The 14,568-nt window shown below is 47.6% G+C and overlaps 1 protein-coding gene across 2 annotated transcripts in view; it reads left to right on the top strand.

Annotated features, from left to right (window-relative positions):
* The window catches only part of ITGB5 (integrin subunit beta 5), a 122,307-nt gene that overhangs the window by 88,193 nt on the left and 19,546 nt on the right, over positions 1–14,568 (top strand). For both annotated transcript variants that reach the window (XM_023260248.2, XR_002745280.2), the window contains exon 10: positions 648–1,077. In XM_023260248.2, coding sequence (XP_023116016.1) covers positions 648–1,077 — 430 coding nt within the window. The remainder of the gene's footprint in view (positions 1–647; positions 1,078–14,568) is intronic.

Here is a 14,568-nt window from a genome sequence, read left to right as displayed (position 1 = left end):
CTTGGGGCCGTGATCGTGAAAGACGCAGCTACGAGGACCAGCTAGAGGAGGAACCTGGGTCGAGCGTGAGCGAGGCTTCAGGTGTTACCTGTGGGAAGACAGATACCCTGGAAGGGACCCAGGGTCATCCCGTCCCCTCTCCAGCAGGAGAGGAAACCCTTCTGCAGAGGGGCAGGCAATCGGCCAGGGTCCGTGGACCTCCATGCCCTGTGAGGTCAGGGAGCACTTCTAGCTCAGTGCCCGGCATGGAAGACGTGCTTAGCAAGTACTTGTTGACTGAGTGACTTCCACAATGGCCAGGGGAGAGGATAGGATACAAGTGAAATGCAGGAAGAACCGTGTGACCTGGAGTGAGTCTCTACCTTTCTGTGGAAGCCCGAAGTTTCCTCAGGGTCGTGCAGATTAAAAGATAACGTGCCTGTCGAACATGGGCGCGCCCGAGTGTTCTCGTCCTCGGTACAGTGAGGGCGCTTAGTGGCCTGGGGCCTCTTCCTCCTTGGGGCTCAGTGGCAGCTCTGCCTCAAGGACCTCGGGATGGGGGTGGGGGGAAGTTCCCTGGATCCCCGGGGGGGTGGTTAGGAGGCCGGTGCAGATACCCCAGAGCTCTTGACTAGCCACGCCACGTCCCCTCTCTTCTTTCTGCCCAGGCGTCCTTCGAGGTGTCGGCGGAGGCCCGGAGCTGTCCAGGCAAGCAGGCGGAGCACACATTCACGCTGCGGCCAGTGGGGTTCCGGGACAGCCTGGAGGTGGGGGTCACCTACAGCTGCAGGTGCGGCTGCAGCACAGGGCTGGAGCCCGACAGCGCCAGATGCAGTGGGAACGGGACTTACGTCTGTGGCCTGTGCGACTGCAACCCCAGCTACCTGGGCACCAGGTGCGAGTGCCAGGAAGGGGAGAGCCAGAGTGGATACCAGAACCTGTGCCGGGAAGCAGAGGGCAAGCCCCTGTGTAGCGGGCGTGGGGAGTGCAGCTGCAACCAGTGCTCCTGCTTCGAGAGCGAGTTCGGCAAGATCTACGGGGCTTTCTGCCAGTGTGACAACTTTTCCTGTGCCAGAAACAGAGGGGTCCTCTGCTCAGGTAGGCACCCCACAAGCACTGTAGTGCTGAGCCAGGCCCGGGCACCACTGGGACATCCCCCACCCAAAGTGTGCCTTTTACTAACTGCTGCTGTCCTCCTGGGAGAAGGCGAGGGCAAGCCTTGCCTGCCACCAGGCTGGGGTGGAGACCAGTGTGTTGAACACAATGGCAGGAGAAGGACCAGCCAAGTGCATGTGGACTCTCAGGGTCACAGTGTGTGCTGTGAGTCATCCAGGACTTCTTGCACAGCATTCCTGATGGGTAGGTGTTCAGTCTCTTCTGGATTGCCTTCTGAGACAGGGAGCTCACTGGGGCCGGTAGTGGTTATTCCCTTGTTAGACATGGCATTCATCGCCTGTTGCTGCTCTGACAAATTTCTACAGACTTAGTGGCTTAAAACAACACACATGCATTCTGTGACTGTTATGAAAGTCCGAAGTCCACAGTGGATACTAGTTAGCTAAAATTCAGGTGTCCGTGGGGCTGCATTCCTTTTAGAAGCTCCGGGGGAGAATCGGTTCCGTTGTGGTTCCCCACCCTGTTCCAGCTTCTAGAAGCTGTCTGCATTCCTTAGCTTGTAGCCCCTTCCTCCACTTTCAAAACCAGCAGCGTGGCACCCAGATCTTTCTCTGAGTCTGACCTCTGCTTTGTTGTCGCATCTCTTTCTCTGACATTCCTGCCTCCCTCTTATAAGAAGCCTTGTGATTACAAGGCTAATCCTGGAGTCTCCCCATCTTAAGATCCTTGACTTCATCAAACTTGCAAAGTCCCTTTACCACTTAAGGTAACACAGACACGGGTTCTGGGATTGGGCCGTGGGATCTTTGGGGCCGTCATTCTGCCTCCCACAGACACAGTTTGCAAGTTTCTTTTGATTGAACAGAACATTGTTTCTCAGTAATTTCTACCCACCGGTTCATGTTCTAGACCCCCTCTTCCATATGTCAGCCTGTCAAACATCTGAAAATTTCTTTACATTTCTCTGTGCTCTTTTCTTACCACAAAGACACCAAGGCTCTTCCTCCTCTGAGGACTCTAGCAGTTTGTTAAGTGCACTTCTCAGCATCGAGCGTGTTGTCATTTTGGGTAACGAGGGCTCGGCCCAGAGTTCAGCTGAACATTTCTGTGATCTGGACATTCCACTTCCATTAGCACATCCTAACAATATGTCCACTTTTTATTTTCTGTTAAACAATCACATGATACTGTTGAGGTGCTTTTTAACATTACTACCAAAAGTTGAAGGTTTTTAATGTTTTAAAGGAACTATGGCCAAGCCAAGTGTTTGTTGTCTCCTGTTTGAGCGCTTGAAGTTTTCAATCTAAGAATAAGACTTTCCATGGATTCCAGTGAAATTACAATTGGCAGCTCCCATTCTGGAAGTTGCATTCTTATGAGATACTGTAGAATCATGTCTCAGAGGGGTCACTCCATCCAAAACCATGCTGCCTGCAAATACAGTAAGTGGAACAATTTTAGGCAGGATCTTAGTTTCTTCTGCAGTGTATTCTGTTGTTTCTGTGATTCCTCCTTGCAAATGGTCTTACAGTTGGGAAGTACTGATTTGAAAGGAACTTTGAGTATAGTAGGGAAGAGAAAGCAGAAACATAGGAAGCAAACCAGAGCATATAAATGACCTGTCACTGTGGAAGAATGACCATCCCTCTGTGGAAGGAGCAGGTGCTGAGGGCGGCCTGGACATGGGTTAGCAGGTGAGGCCTCCTGGGATTTGATTTGGATCCCTGCTGCACGGTCAGCACATCAAATCCTAATTCTTCCACCCGTGACATTTCTCTAGGACATTCACATGCCCTGTACCTTCTGGAGCAATTCAAGTTGTGAACAGGATTAGGATTTGATGTGCTGACCGTGCAGCAGGGATCCACTCTTCCTCTGTCAAAGAGATGAGGGTCTGGGATTCGCGACATGGTTCTATCTGTGTTAGCAGGAAGAGTGCTTAGGATCAGGCTGTCCTGGGTCTGAATCCAATAACACCACCTGCTGCTTGTGTCACTCTGGGCATAGAGCTCTTGCAAACGAGAGAGAATGTGAATAAAGCACCCAGTGCACAGCCTGGAACAAAAGGAGGGCTCAGTGACCACTGGCTGCTTTATGAGTCAGTGCCACCACCTCTGGTCGCTGCAGCCGCTGCCCAATGTGCAGAAGGGGCCGGCCTCCCCCTGTGAATCACCAGGCTTTGCCTAAGGAGTGCCAGCATGGCAGAATGGACCTTGCTTCCCTTTAGCAGCACCATAAAAGCCCCAAGGAGCCTGGCAGTGTCCGTAACTGGCTTTTAGCAGCATTTTTTCTTTTTTCAAACTTTCACAACCATTCTCATGAAACTGTCCCTCCTTCAGGAGCCAGAAACAATCCCCTGATATGTCTTTACGCAGAAGGCTGCTTGTGTCCACATTGCCTGGGAGCAAGGGCTTCTAAGCCAGATGACACGTGCCAATTCCATCCCCGTAGTTTCTCAGCCTACTGACGGGTTGTCTTGTACTTCTGGTTTCCTGTCTTAAAATAGCTCACAACCCCTTGTTTCTACATTATTTTGAACTTTGAAGGAGAAGACATAGAGGAAGGACCTGGCCTGGTGCTAGTTACTGCATGCCCAGCATGCAGTAGATGCCTCCTCTCCCCCCCCCCCCCCCCCCCGACAGATGTTAACATTTCTTTGCATACAGTGCAGAGTCTGGGTGTGCAGGGCGGGTGTGGGTGAGGTGTGAGTGGCCTCAGCATGGAAAACTTGTCATTTTGGAAGGAGTATTATGTAGTTGAGAGTACACAGCTGTTTTGTCCAACCACCGGAATGCACAGTTCTGAGTTAAGCTTGCATTTCAGAATTCTGCCCGGGTGCTGTTTCTCTCTGCCTCCCTTCACCCCATACAATCCTACAGTATTGAGAGACTCTCCCTGGGTAGAGAAGAGGCAGATTCTTGAAGCTCTCAAGGCTCCCACATGCATGATGTCTCTGGCCACTAACTTCTTAGGATGTTTTCCACCCCCGTTGGAAAAGCCATACACGTTCATTAAAGAGAATGTGAAAAATAATTCTGTCGATAGATGTGCTGGCTGTCCTTGCTGTCTGCATCCGTCTTGGTCACTGGGATTAATTTGGAACATCTGGTGACCCAGACAAGGAACTCCTTCCTCCCGTACTGGTTAACGTACATCCTTTGTGAAACTGTGTGCTTGGTCAGATAGCTGGAGAATTCTTAGGTTTAGAAGAGTAGAAAACAATTAAATAAATTGTTTATAATCCCTTCACTCATACTTGGAGAGGTCAGTCAGTATCTTTCCTTCTAAACTTTTTTTCCAAGTTAGTATGTGTGTGTCTGTGTACAATTTTGTGTTGTGCTTTTCTCGGGTAATACATCCTGAGACGTACTTAAAGTTGCATGACTTTCATACCTCATTGATTAGAACATTTTGAGTCTCTTTCCATTCCATCCCCAACTACCCTCTATACCCGTTCACTTTAAAAGCAACAACTAAGTTGAAACGTGAAGCCATCCAAGTCTTCCTGGGGAAAACAGTTTCTGGAATGAGGTCATTGTTGTGTTTGGTTATTTGGTAAGGACTTAAAACTGAGCCCAGCTCCAGGCAGGACTCACTCCTGCACATCCATGTAGCACCCCACTCGTCTTTCCTTGTCTCTCGAACACTGCTGCTGTCTCGGGAAGGCAGCCGTGACTGGGTGGGTGATGGGTTCCGTTCCCCGGTTCCTTGGCACCCATGATCGGCTTGGAACTCCCGCCTGGAACTGTGTCCATTGGTTTCAAGCTCTTAGACTGCTGTTATATTTGGGGTTTTTGTGGGAGAGAAGTCTGTTTCCCAGCAGCCACTCTGGTCTTGAAGGTGCTGACTCAGAGGCTCATGAGCAGCTGACTTCAGCGTTCTCCCACAGTCCTTCCCGCCCCTTTCCCTGCAGCCTGCCCGCAAGGGGCCGTGTGGTTGTGGTCTGTCTTCAGACGGGGGGGCTCAGGCAGGGAGCCAGGGCCAGGCTCGGTGGGGACATCCTAGAGAAGCTCCTTCCACTTCTCTCTGGCCTTTTTGTCTATCCTTGTCTCGTTGTCTGCCCTACCCCCAGAGAGGACCGAGGGGAGAATGCAAGACAGTACAAGTTTGTAATGTGTCATTCAGCATAAAAGTTGGTAGTGAAGCAAATCAGACTAAGGTTTGGAAGCGGTGACTTTTGGGACCATTGTCATGGGAATGCCATGTGTGCGTGTTGTGTTTCTCTCTGGTTTCTAGAGGCAATATAACCTAGGGAATGGTTCTGTCCACAGACGGTCCCTGTGTGTGCAAAGGGAGCTTTATGGAGCCACTGTGAGGTTTCTATTCTTCTGAGTCTCGTAAAGTGTTGACCCTTCAGAGTCCCTCCCCCAGTGGAACATAAGAAGTAGGACATGGTCTGTTTAGTTTTTTTTTTTTTTTTTAATGTTTATTTATTTTTGAGAAAGAGACAGACAGACAAAGCATGAGCAGGGGAGGAGCAGAAAGAGAGACCTAGAATCCCAAGCAGGCTTCAGGCTCCAAGCTGTCAACACAGAGCCCGATGCGGGGCTTGAACTCACAAACCACGAGATCATGACCTGAGCCGAAGTCAGATGCTTAACCGACTGAGCCACCCAGGCGCCCCTGTTTAGTTGTTTTTAATGTAGTAAAAGATTATTGCTCAAACTTTGTTGTTCTTTGTTGGTTTCTATACCCAAACAGTGCATGTCCTGGGACTTGAGTTACTTCTTTGTGGTAAACTGTTGAAATCAGTCTCCACATGGAAGATTTCAGCACTCTCTGTGCCTTGGATGACTGCCCTGGGGTGCAGTGAATAGCTTGCTAATTAATGGTCAGCCTACTTCTTGGGTTTCATATATTGAGAAAATTTAAATCAAATAGGATAGGGAATTTTGAACAGAGCCCTTTAGGTCTTCTGACTGTGAGATCCCAAAAGTACCTCTAAGTAAGGTCTCAAATATTTTACTTCCTCTAATAGGCTTTTTGGCCAGGTTATACATACATATATACATATATTTATGTTTTTCTTTTCCATACAGATTTTTATATAGATATAAAAATTCTTTAATGTGTGGCAGGCAGTTAGAGATTAAGGGACATCTGCGGTTCTGTCTCAAACATAAAAAAAATGGGAGAGTGACAATGGTGGCATCATTTTAGTGGTGAGAGCCAGCATCTAAACGCTGGGGCTGGGGCTGGGCTGATGGCTTCCAGAAGGCTTCACAAGGCTATGTGAAACCTCTCCAGTTAAAAACACCTCTGACATTAAGGCCTGGTTCTAGACTTCTTGACTCTTGCCAAATGAAACACCTCGTTTGGCAACAATTATCCAGCTATGTTCATAACAATATTTCCCACCGTATTTATGCTGTTTTCTTCAGAAATGTAATTTTCACACTCACGGTAAGTATCCCAGTGCCGTTCCTGGGTCTGTGGTCACGGTACTTTCTGCCACTGCATTGCAATTTGCATAGATCATAAATGGCTTGTTATAAAACCGAATTGAATGTGGCTGCACAACAGAGGCCTCAAAAAGTACCTTTTGAATGAACCATGATTTGACATCTTGAATTTTCCAAGAAAGGGGCCTCTTGGTGGGATGGCTACCCCTATAGAGCCTCAGGTGAGAGAGCCTAGAAAATTCTTCAGGTTTTTGCACGTATATTAATCTCTTCTTAGTTTGTTGATGGTTACGTGGGTACTACTTGCAAATATAAAAATGCAAAATATATACATTTTCTAGAGAAAGGGCCTCTTGTCCCCCACAGGAATGTCCTGCATAGCAGTTTCCCTTATTTGCTATTACATAAATCCTAATTATGCACATGACAGCAGAAGTTAAGAGGGTCCTATTCCATTGTGGAGCACTCAGAATACGGTGGCTCTAAGAGCAGAATTTGTTACAGGATTCTTCAATAATTACGATCATAAGGAATGACAAGCCCTAATTAGTAAAGACACTTCCATTTACCGGTCCATGTTCAAATCTGGATTCTAAACCCGGCCCTGCCCCTTTCTACTTCTGTGACCTTGGACTCTTCACTTACCCTCCCTGACAGATTCTCTTTCTTTCTTTTTCTTTCTTTTTTTTTTTTTTTTTTTGTAAGTTTTTACTTAAACTCCAATTAGATGTTACCATCTAATTACAGTGTAATATTAGTTTCAGGTGTACAGTACAGCAATTCAACAATTGTAAACATCATCCGGTGCTCATCACAACAAGTGCCCTCCTTAAACCCCATCGCCTGTTTCCCCCATCTCCCCACCCACCCCACTTCTGGTAACCAACAGCTTTTGACAGGTTTTCTTATCTGTCGAATACCCCAGAGGGTTGTGAGCATCAAATAGAACAATGTCCGTAAATCTCCTTGAACACTGCCTCACATTGGGGGTTTGAGTAAATGTCACTACCTAGCCTCCCCCGTGCACCCCTTCTTGGAGGCACGTCTTCTTGCATAGAGATAAGCATCAGAGACATTCATAGCATCAGAACAGGTCAGTTTCAGAAGTTCATTCCATGATCAAGAATTTAGTAAGAATTCCATCTGTATCCAGATACTGCCCAAGTTCACTTGAAAGACACAAAGGGACCCACATTTAGGGCCTAGTCCTGTCACGAAACAGTGCATGAACCAGGTGCACTGAGCTGCTCTCCCCAGGGTCAGCCAGCTTCTTGCAGCTTGTGATCGGAGAGAGTTCTTTGGGAAAACCAGAGCGTAGCAAGTACCCGATGTTAGTGCAGCTGCAGATGCAGAAACCGTGATCTCTGCCTGAGGGTCATCTTGTTTTAGGTGAGTGGCTGATTCCATCTCCTGCAGTAAGAGCTCACTGAGCACTGTTCACCTGCCAGGGCTGTGCTTTGAGCCTGGGTCACAGCTGGGGCTGCTTGCAGTCTTGAATTAATTTCTAAATGTTTGTTGCCCCTAGACTTTTCCACTTCTCAGAAACTTTCTGAGACTGAGGAATGAGGATATGAGTCATTCGCACTTCTACCTTGACCATCCGACTTTATGAGATCTTGAAAGACAAGGGAGAGAGTATTGGGAGACCGGGTTGAGAACCTGCCTTGTTCCATGCTCTGAGCTCAGCTCCGGGTAGAGTTTTCTTGCTGCCCTTGCTCCCTGCTCAGATCCTGTTTCTGCAAAGATCTTAAGCCACAGTCCACCAGTGATTCTGAAAAATGGACCATCCTAAGCATTGGATCTTACCTCACTGCCCTTCTCTTGCTAGTTAGAAAGGGAAATGTGCAAGCATAGCCCCTGTGGTGAAGAACCCATACATGCCTTTGAACTTCAGGACTGATCGTTAAGGGCATGACACTTGGCTTGTGAAAGAGATCATGAAACTTAAAAAGCAAAGGAAAATCCTAGAAAGGCCATGAGAATGCCCAAAATAGGATCTTAGTCATGTATAGGTTTGGGTGGCATTAGTTTTTTGATATTATAGGATAACACATTAGGCAATTTTCCATTCTTAGTTAAATTGAGAACTATATGATCTCCAGTGTTGGTTTCATTTCTTCGATGTTGAGCCCTGGCTTTGAGTTTGATCTCGACTTGGAAACTGTGACATACTGATTATAGGCCTCCGCTGCTCAGTGCCTCTGGTGGGGTGGGGTGGAATTGGAAGGAGTAGCCCTGTTTTCCTTTGGGATGAGCATCCATGACTCTATGAAAACTGACCTAAGAGCCCCACCCAGATTCTAATACTCCCTGGTGTCTGGAAGCTGCTCTGAGTGAGTCTGACCTGTTGCACCTTTGGCTTCCCCTGTCTGGGACACCTGCCGGTCACCCTGGGACCCAGAAGAGGGGACCTCCAGTCACTCCAGCCCACAACCACCATGTCTTGATCAGGTGACCCCACCATTCCTAAGCTAAAGGAATATCCTTCCCATGTTGGTATGTTATTTGACACAACATTGGTCTTTAGTAATAGGCAAATGTAATAATATAAGGAACATCTATTTTAATGCCCTTTTCACTATATTGAGGTGGTTTCCTTGGAAACAAACTGAGGCTCATTTGTTAGTATTTTGCGCTCATAATGAGCAAGCACTTAATAGTAGGATTGTTTGTGTCTTGTGCCTTTGCTAATAGCATCTGTCACACACAGTGGGTTGACATTTTACTACCTGCTTGACTGTGTACATTTGGGGAAACTGAGACTCAGAACCTGGACTAAAGCTTGCTGGGATTCTTGGTTATAGATTCAGACCAGGAGAACCTTGCAAGTAAATAGTTACCTCATTTCTACCAAATTTTACTTATTTTGATTAGCTTGAGGCCCTTCCCAAATCTCTGAATTACCAATCCAGTTTTCTCTGCCACCACCCAAGCATTGAGCCCGCATTTTCCAAGTCTTACCTAATAAGTGCTCTTTATTTCGGTCAAAATTTTAGGAAACATTTAGTGTCTGTTTTCCTAAGTGAGTGTTTGTCTGGGTTACGTAAGGACATATCACATACAGCAGACCAGGCTGAAGGACACACATGGACCAGGGGATAGGCTGAGGTAGCTGTCCTTTTCTGACTATTATTTGATGGAAGGCAGAGTGTTCCTCTTCATATTCAGTGGGTGTCTGGCTGTTGTTATTGGTTATGCTAAACCCACTTTCCTTAAATGAACCTTTGTGGGCCTGTTCTAATTTATAAAATGCTTTTGACATGAGTGATGTCATTAAGTTGTTGTTACTCTACCAGGCGATTGATGTGGCTGTTACTGACCTGACCCAAGTGGAGGAGGCTGTGGCCGAGAAGATTGGCACGTTGGCCACACTCCCCACCAATGGTTGGCCCGAAGCCTTGACCCAATAAAAGCCCACCTTTCCTAACTCCAGGGGAGCACTCTTCTCTTCTCGGGCAGCTGCTTCCTGCCATCTTGTGGCTTAGCTGGGCTCCTGGCAGCCAAGCTTCAACGTGGCCCACTCATGTGACATTCCAAACCAGCTCTGTCCATTAAGAGTGCTGCACCCAGCTCTGAACAGTGGCCAGCTGAGGGTGGAACATGGCAGCTGTTAACCAACCACAACAACACGATGGTTTTCCAGGTTGAAAATAGTAACTCTCCCATCCTGTTGCAGTGACCAAGGGTAGTGAACTTATATCTCTCCGGATGTGGTTGGCATTCCCCCAGAAGTGCCTGCCAGGTGGATTGGGCAGGTTAAGCCAAACTGAAGATGTTGATCTGAGAAACCTCGGTTTCTTTTGGCCACACGCCCTCTGTTTTTCTTTCTGAGTCAGCATTCCTTAGGGTCCTGTGAGGACTGTGGTTCATCTCACTTAGCTGTTTATAGATTTTTTTGAGACTGGAAAGATGAGTTCCTTAAAGAACACAGATTTTGCCCTCTTGTGTCCATTGCTTTAATCTCCTGTGATCGATAGACTTGGGCCAGAGACCAAGTCCTTTCTTTGCTGCCCTCATGTGAAATGCAATAGTAATTTGAGGGGCTCGGCAGCAGGGCCTCAGCACTGAGAAATCAGGTGTGAGGACAAGAAAGGCAAAGGCATCCTTTGGGAGGACTGTTCCCTTTGACAGTGGAGTCTTAGCTTTCTAGCCAGTGCTGTCATCTCCGAAAGGAATGTTGAGGTTTGGAGAAGCTTAGCTTAAAGCAACATCACCTTATTTGTTTAGTGGTCATCATATTTTGCTGCTCAGATACAACATGAATGCAACATATGGTTCGGCAGATGAAGGCAAAGGGCGAGAGGCTTGTTGGAGCATTGACTTTTGGGAAGCACCATCAGTTGACCTTGTCAGGGCTGGTTCATTAGCACAAGCCAAAGACAGAGGACCGGTTGGCCTTGAGACTGACGATGCATCATTGTTCACATGTCTGAAGGACATTTTTTTGCTGGAGAAATCTGAACAATACGCAAGAGCAATAGCGGGGTGCAAAGCTTGTGCTGCTGGACTATAACCTTGACCTGCCAAAGGAAAGAGAATTCTTAACCATTTTTTCCTCATGGTATTTTAAGTCTCTGGATTTCTTGGGCACATGTTAAGAATTTGAAATACCTCAAGAATCCTATTTAAGTTCATAAGCCTCAATAATGCTTCTGTTCCCTTTCTAATTTACGGCTTTGGATATCTTCCTCCAGAGCTTCAGGTTTGTGCTGATGATATTCTCAGCCTCCAGCCCATGTTCTGAGCATCCACTGTGGGCCTGACGATTCTAGGCATTGGACAAAGAAAAATAAAATGCCATCTTTGATTTTGTTTGGGTTTGCTGACTAATGGGTTGAAGCAAACGAGTAAACAAACAGATATATCCGTGTGATAATTGATTTTATATTTAAGCTTTCCTCTTAACTAAGCCTCCCATCAGCTTTTGAGCATGCTCAGGTCTCTTCGTTCTAGAAAAAAATAGAGAAAGAGAAACCCTCAGCCTCCTACCCATTCACTGTCCCCTTCTTTCCTCTGTATTCACAGCTGTATTTCTGACATTTGTCTCCACCCAGTCAGCCTTAACCTCAGTCCATAGGTCTTCCCAGATCCTTAATGGCCTTGTGCTGCTATATCTCATAGACTTTTTTTTTAGCTCTTGACTTTTCTGGAACAGTTGACACTGTTGACCACCCCTACCTTGAAATCCTCTCTCTCCACGTTCAGCCTTTGGCTCTCTCCTTTGGCATCTCCTTTGCGGGATCCTTCACCTCTAGCAACCCACTCAATGCTGGCTTGTCCACTTGTCCAAGGCATGGCCTGGATGTCCCTTCCCAACACTCTCTCTTGGGAATCTCATCACACCCACACCTTCCATTGCTCAGACCTGCTGCTGAGCTCCCTCCACCACTTGCCTTCTTGACATCTCCAGTGGGTGTCTTCAGTGCACCTCAGTCTCAAGATGGCTCAAACTGATCTCATGATCTTCCTCCCAGCTGTGGTTCTCTTCTGATTCTCCTTATCTCTCCTTTGATCTGTTTGCATAAGCCAAAAACCTAGGAATCATCCTTTTCCCACCTTCTCCTCAACGCCTACATCCCATATGCTACCAGGTTGTCCACTGACCTCTTATTTCTTTGAAATTCAACTCCTTGACCACCATCCTGGTCTATCTGTTCTCCACACCGCAAGGTGATTGTTGCAAAACCAAAACATGCTGATGTTCATCACCTCATAGAGGCTGCACGTATGTGGGGATGGCCAGAACCTGGGGTGCCTTGGAAAGCAGGGACGGCTGAAGAGACTCACGGGGTAGCCTGGGATGTTGCACCACAAAGTAGAGACGTAGAAGCTATGCTGTAGGTGATGAGAAGCCATGGAAAGGCTTTATGCAAGAACATCATCACGTAGATTATATTTCAGAGAAACGCTGTGGAGCCCAGGTGGAAACTGACTGGGGGGCGGCGGGGGGGGGGGGGGGGGGGGAGACAGACCATAGAATGGGAAGGCAGCCAGGAGGATGCTGCGGCATCCAGGTGAGGCTTGTGGCTTACCTCAAGTGATAGGAGTCTGTTGTCAGGCCATTTAGGGCCTAAGGGATAAATTCAAACTCCTTAGTCTAACACTCAGGCCTCCTTCCTCCATAATCTCCTTCCTTCCCTCCCTTTTACTGTCTACTTGTCCATTCATTCATATATATGTACATGCAATAGGCCTGTATCTATTTCCACACCCTTGCTTCCCATCCTAGTAGACCTCTCCTTTTTTTCTTTTTTTTTTTAATCTTTATTTTTTAGAGAGACAGAACATGAGCAGAGGAGGAGCAGAGAGAGAGAGAGAGAGAGAGAGACACACAGAACCCAAAATAGGCTCCAGGCTCTGCACAGAGCACAGAGCCCAACGGAGGGCTCAAACTCGGGAACAGCGAGATCATGACCTGAGCTAAAGTCTTGATGCTCAACCGACTGAGCCACCCAGGCTCCCCAAAACCTCTCCTCTTCATTGTTTTTTAAATTTTTTTCTTAACGTTTTATTTATTTTTGAGACAGGGAGAGACAGAGCATGAACAGGGGAGGGTCAGAGAGAGGGAGACACAGAATCTGAAACGGGCTCCAGGCTCTGAGCTGTCAGCACAGAGCCCGACGTGGGGCTCGAACTCACGGACCGCGAGATCATGACCTGAGCCGAAGTCGGCCGCTCAACTGACTGAGCCACCCAGGCTCCCCAAAACCTCTCCTCTTCAAATACTTCCCTTCCCAGCTGCCCACCCTATTCATCGTCACGTGTGAGCTTGTGCTGCTTTATTGCATCCCAAATGCCTTCTCTCCTCTACTATTCTGAAACCCACAGCTGAGCCTGAAGCCCACGTCGGGCTCTCCACATTTCTCTGTGCCCTGACCTGAAGCAGCGTTATGATGGTTGTGGAGGAACTGGAGAGCCCACCTGATCTACCACCCTTGCTTTACAGAAGAGGCCAAGAGTGCTTGAAGGATCAGTGGTTAAAAGAGCGAGTCTTGTGGATGGCTGTGTTGCACATTTTTAACTGTACCACATCCTGGGCTCTTTGAACATTTATCCCATATGTTATTTTTTTTAATTTTTAAAAAATGTTTTTGAGAGACAGAGAGAGACAGCATGAGCCAGGAAGGGGCAGAGAGAGAGGGAGACACAGAATCCGAAGCTCAGACTCCAGGCTCTGAGCTGTCAGCACAGAGCCCAACACGGGGCTCAAACACACGAACTATGAGATCATGACCTGAGCCAAAGTAGGACGCTTAAACTACTGAGCCACCCAGGCTCCCCATATCCCATATGCTATTTTAATTGTTATCACGTAATCATGACTGGATGATACTGCAGAAGCAGTGTGTGCAGTGGTTAGGAATATGGGCTCCAGAGTCAAACAAATGTGGTTTAGATCCTTGCCCTGACACCTGCTTGTTGTACAGCTTTGGATAAATTACTTGGCCTTGTTTGGCCTCTCTGTGCCTCATTTGCCAGCTTTGGGAAAATTAGGGTGGTGCTTGTACCGTGGTACAGGGTTATCGGCGCGGGGGGGGGGGCGCGGCGGGGGGGGGACTAATGAAATAATCCATGTAAAGGGCTTCGAACAATGCCTAGTCTGTTTGTTGTAAGTATTCCATGAAGTTTCTCTAGGTGAAGAGATTTTAAAAGTGGCTTGATGTCCCAGTGAAATTAAAAATCTCTTGGAGGCAGTACACCACACATTCTCTATTGCACATTACAAAGAATTTTCCCAATCCTGTACAGGGGACAAGGCAGTGTCCCTCTTTCATTGACGAGAAAACCGGACCACTGCCCCGAGATAGCAGGGGTAGCTGAGATTGCACAGCAGCACTGCTGAAAAATGATGTCCCCAAACTGAGCTTTTCTGAGGCATTTCAAGTAGAGTGACAAGGATAGGACAGAGGGAGCTGAGGTCCAGGCTTGGTGTGGGGCGAGGCAGCGCTATGCTTCTTTGTTGGGGAGCCGCCCTTGCAGAGCGAGTTCTCCAGTCAGTGACGGTCCTTGGCAGGAGAATGCTGTGTTTACAGCCTCAGAAAGCCTGTGGAGCAAAGGTACACTTGTCAAG

This window comes from Felis catus, chromosome C2 (genome assembly GCF_018350175.1).
Source record: "Felis catus isolate Fca126 chromosome C2, F.catus_Fca126_mat1.0, whole genome shotgun sequence".
Lineage (NCBI taxonomy): Eukaryota > Metazoa > Chordata > Mammalia > Carnivora > Felidae > Felis > Felis catus.
The sequence above is the reverse complement of the archived record's forward strand: the minus strand, read 5'-3'. Positions and strand labels throughout refer to the sequence as shown.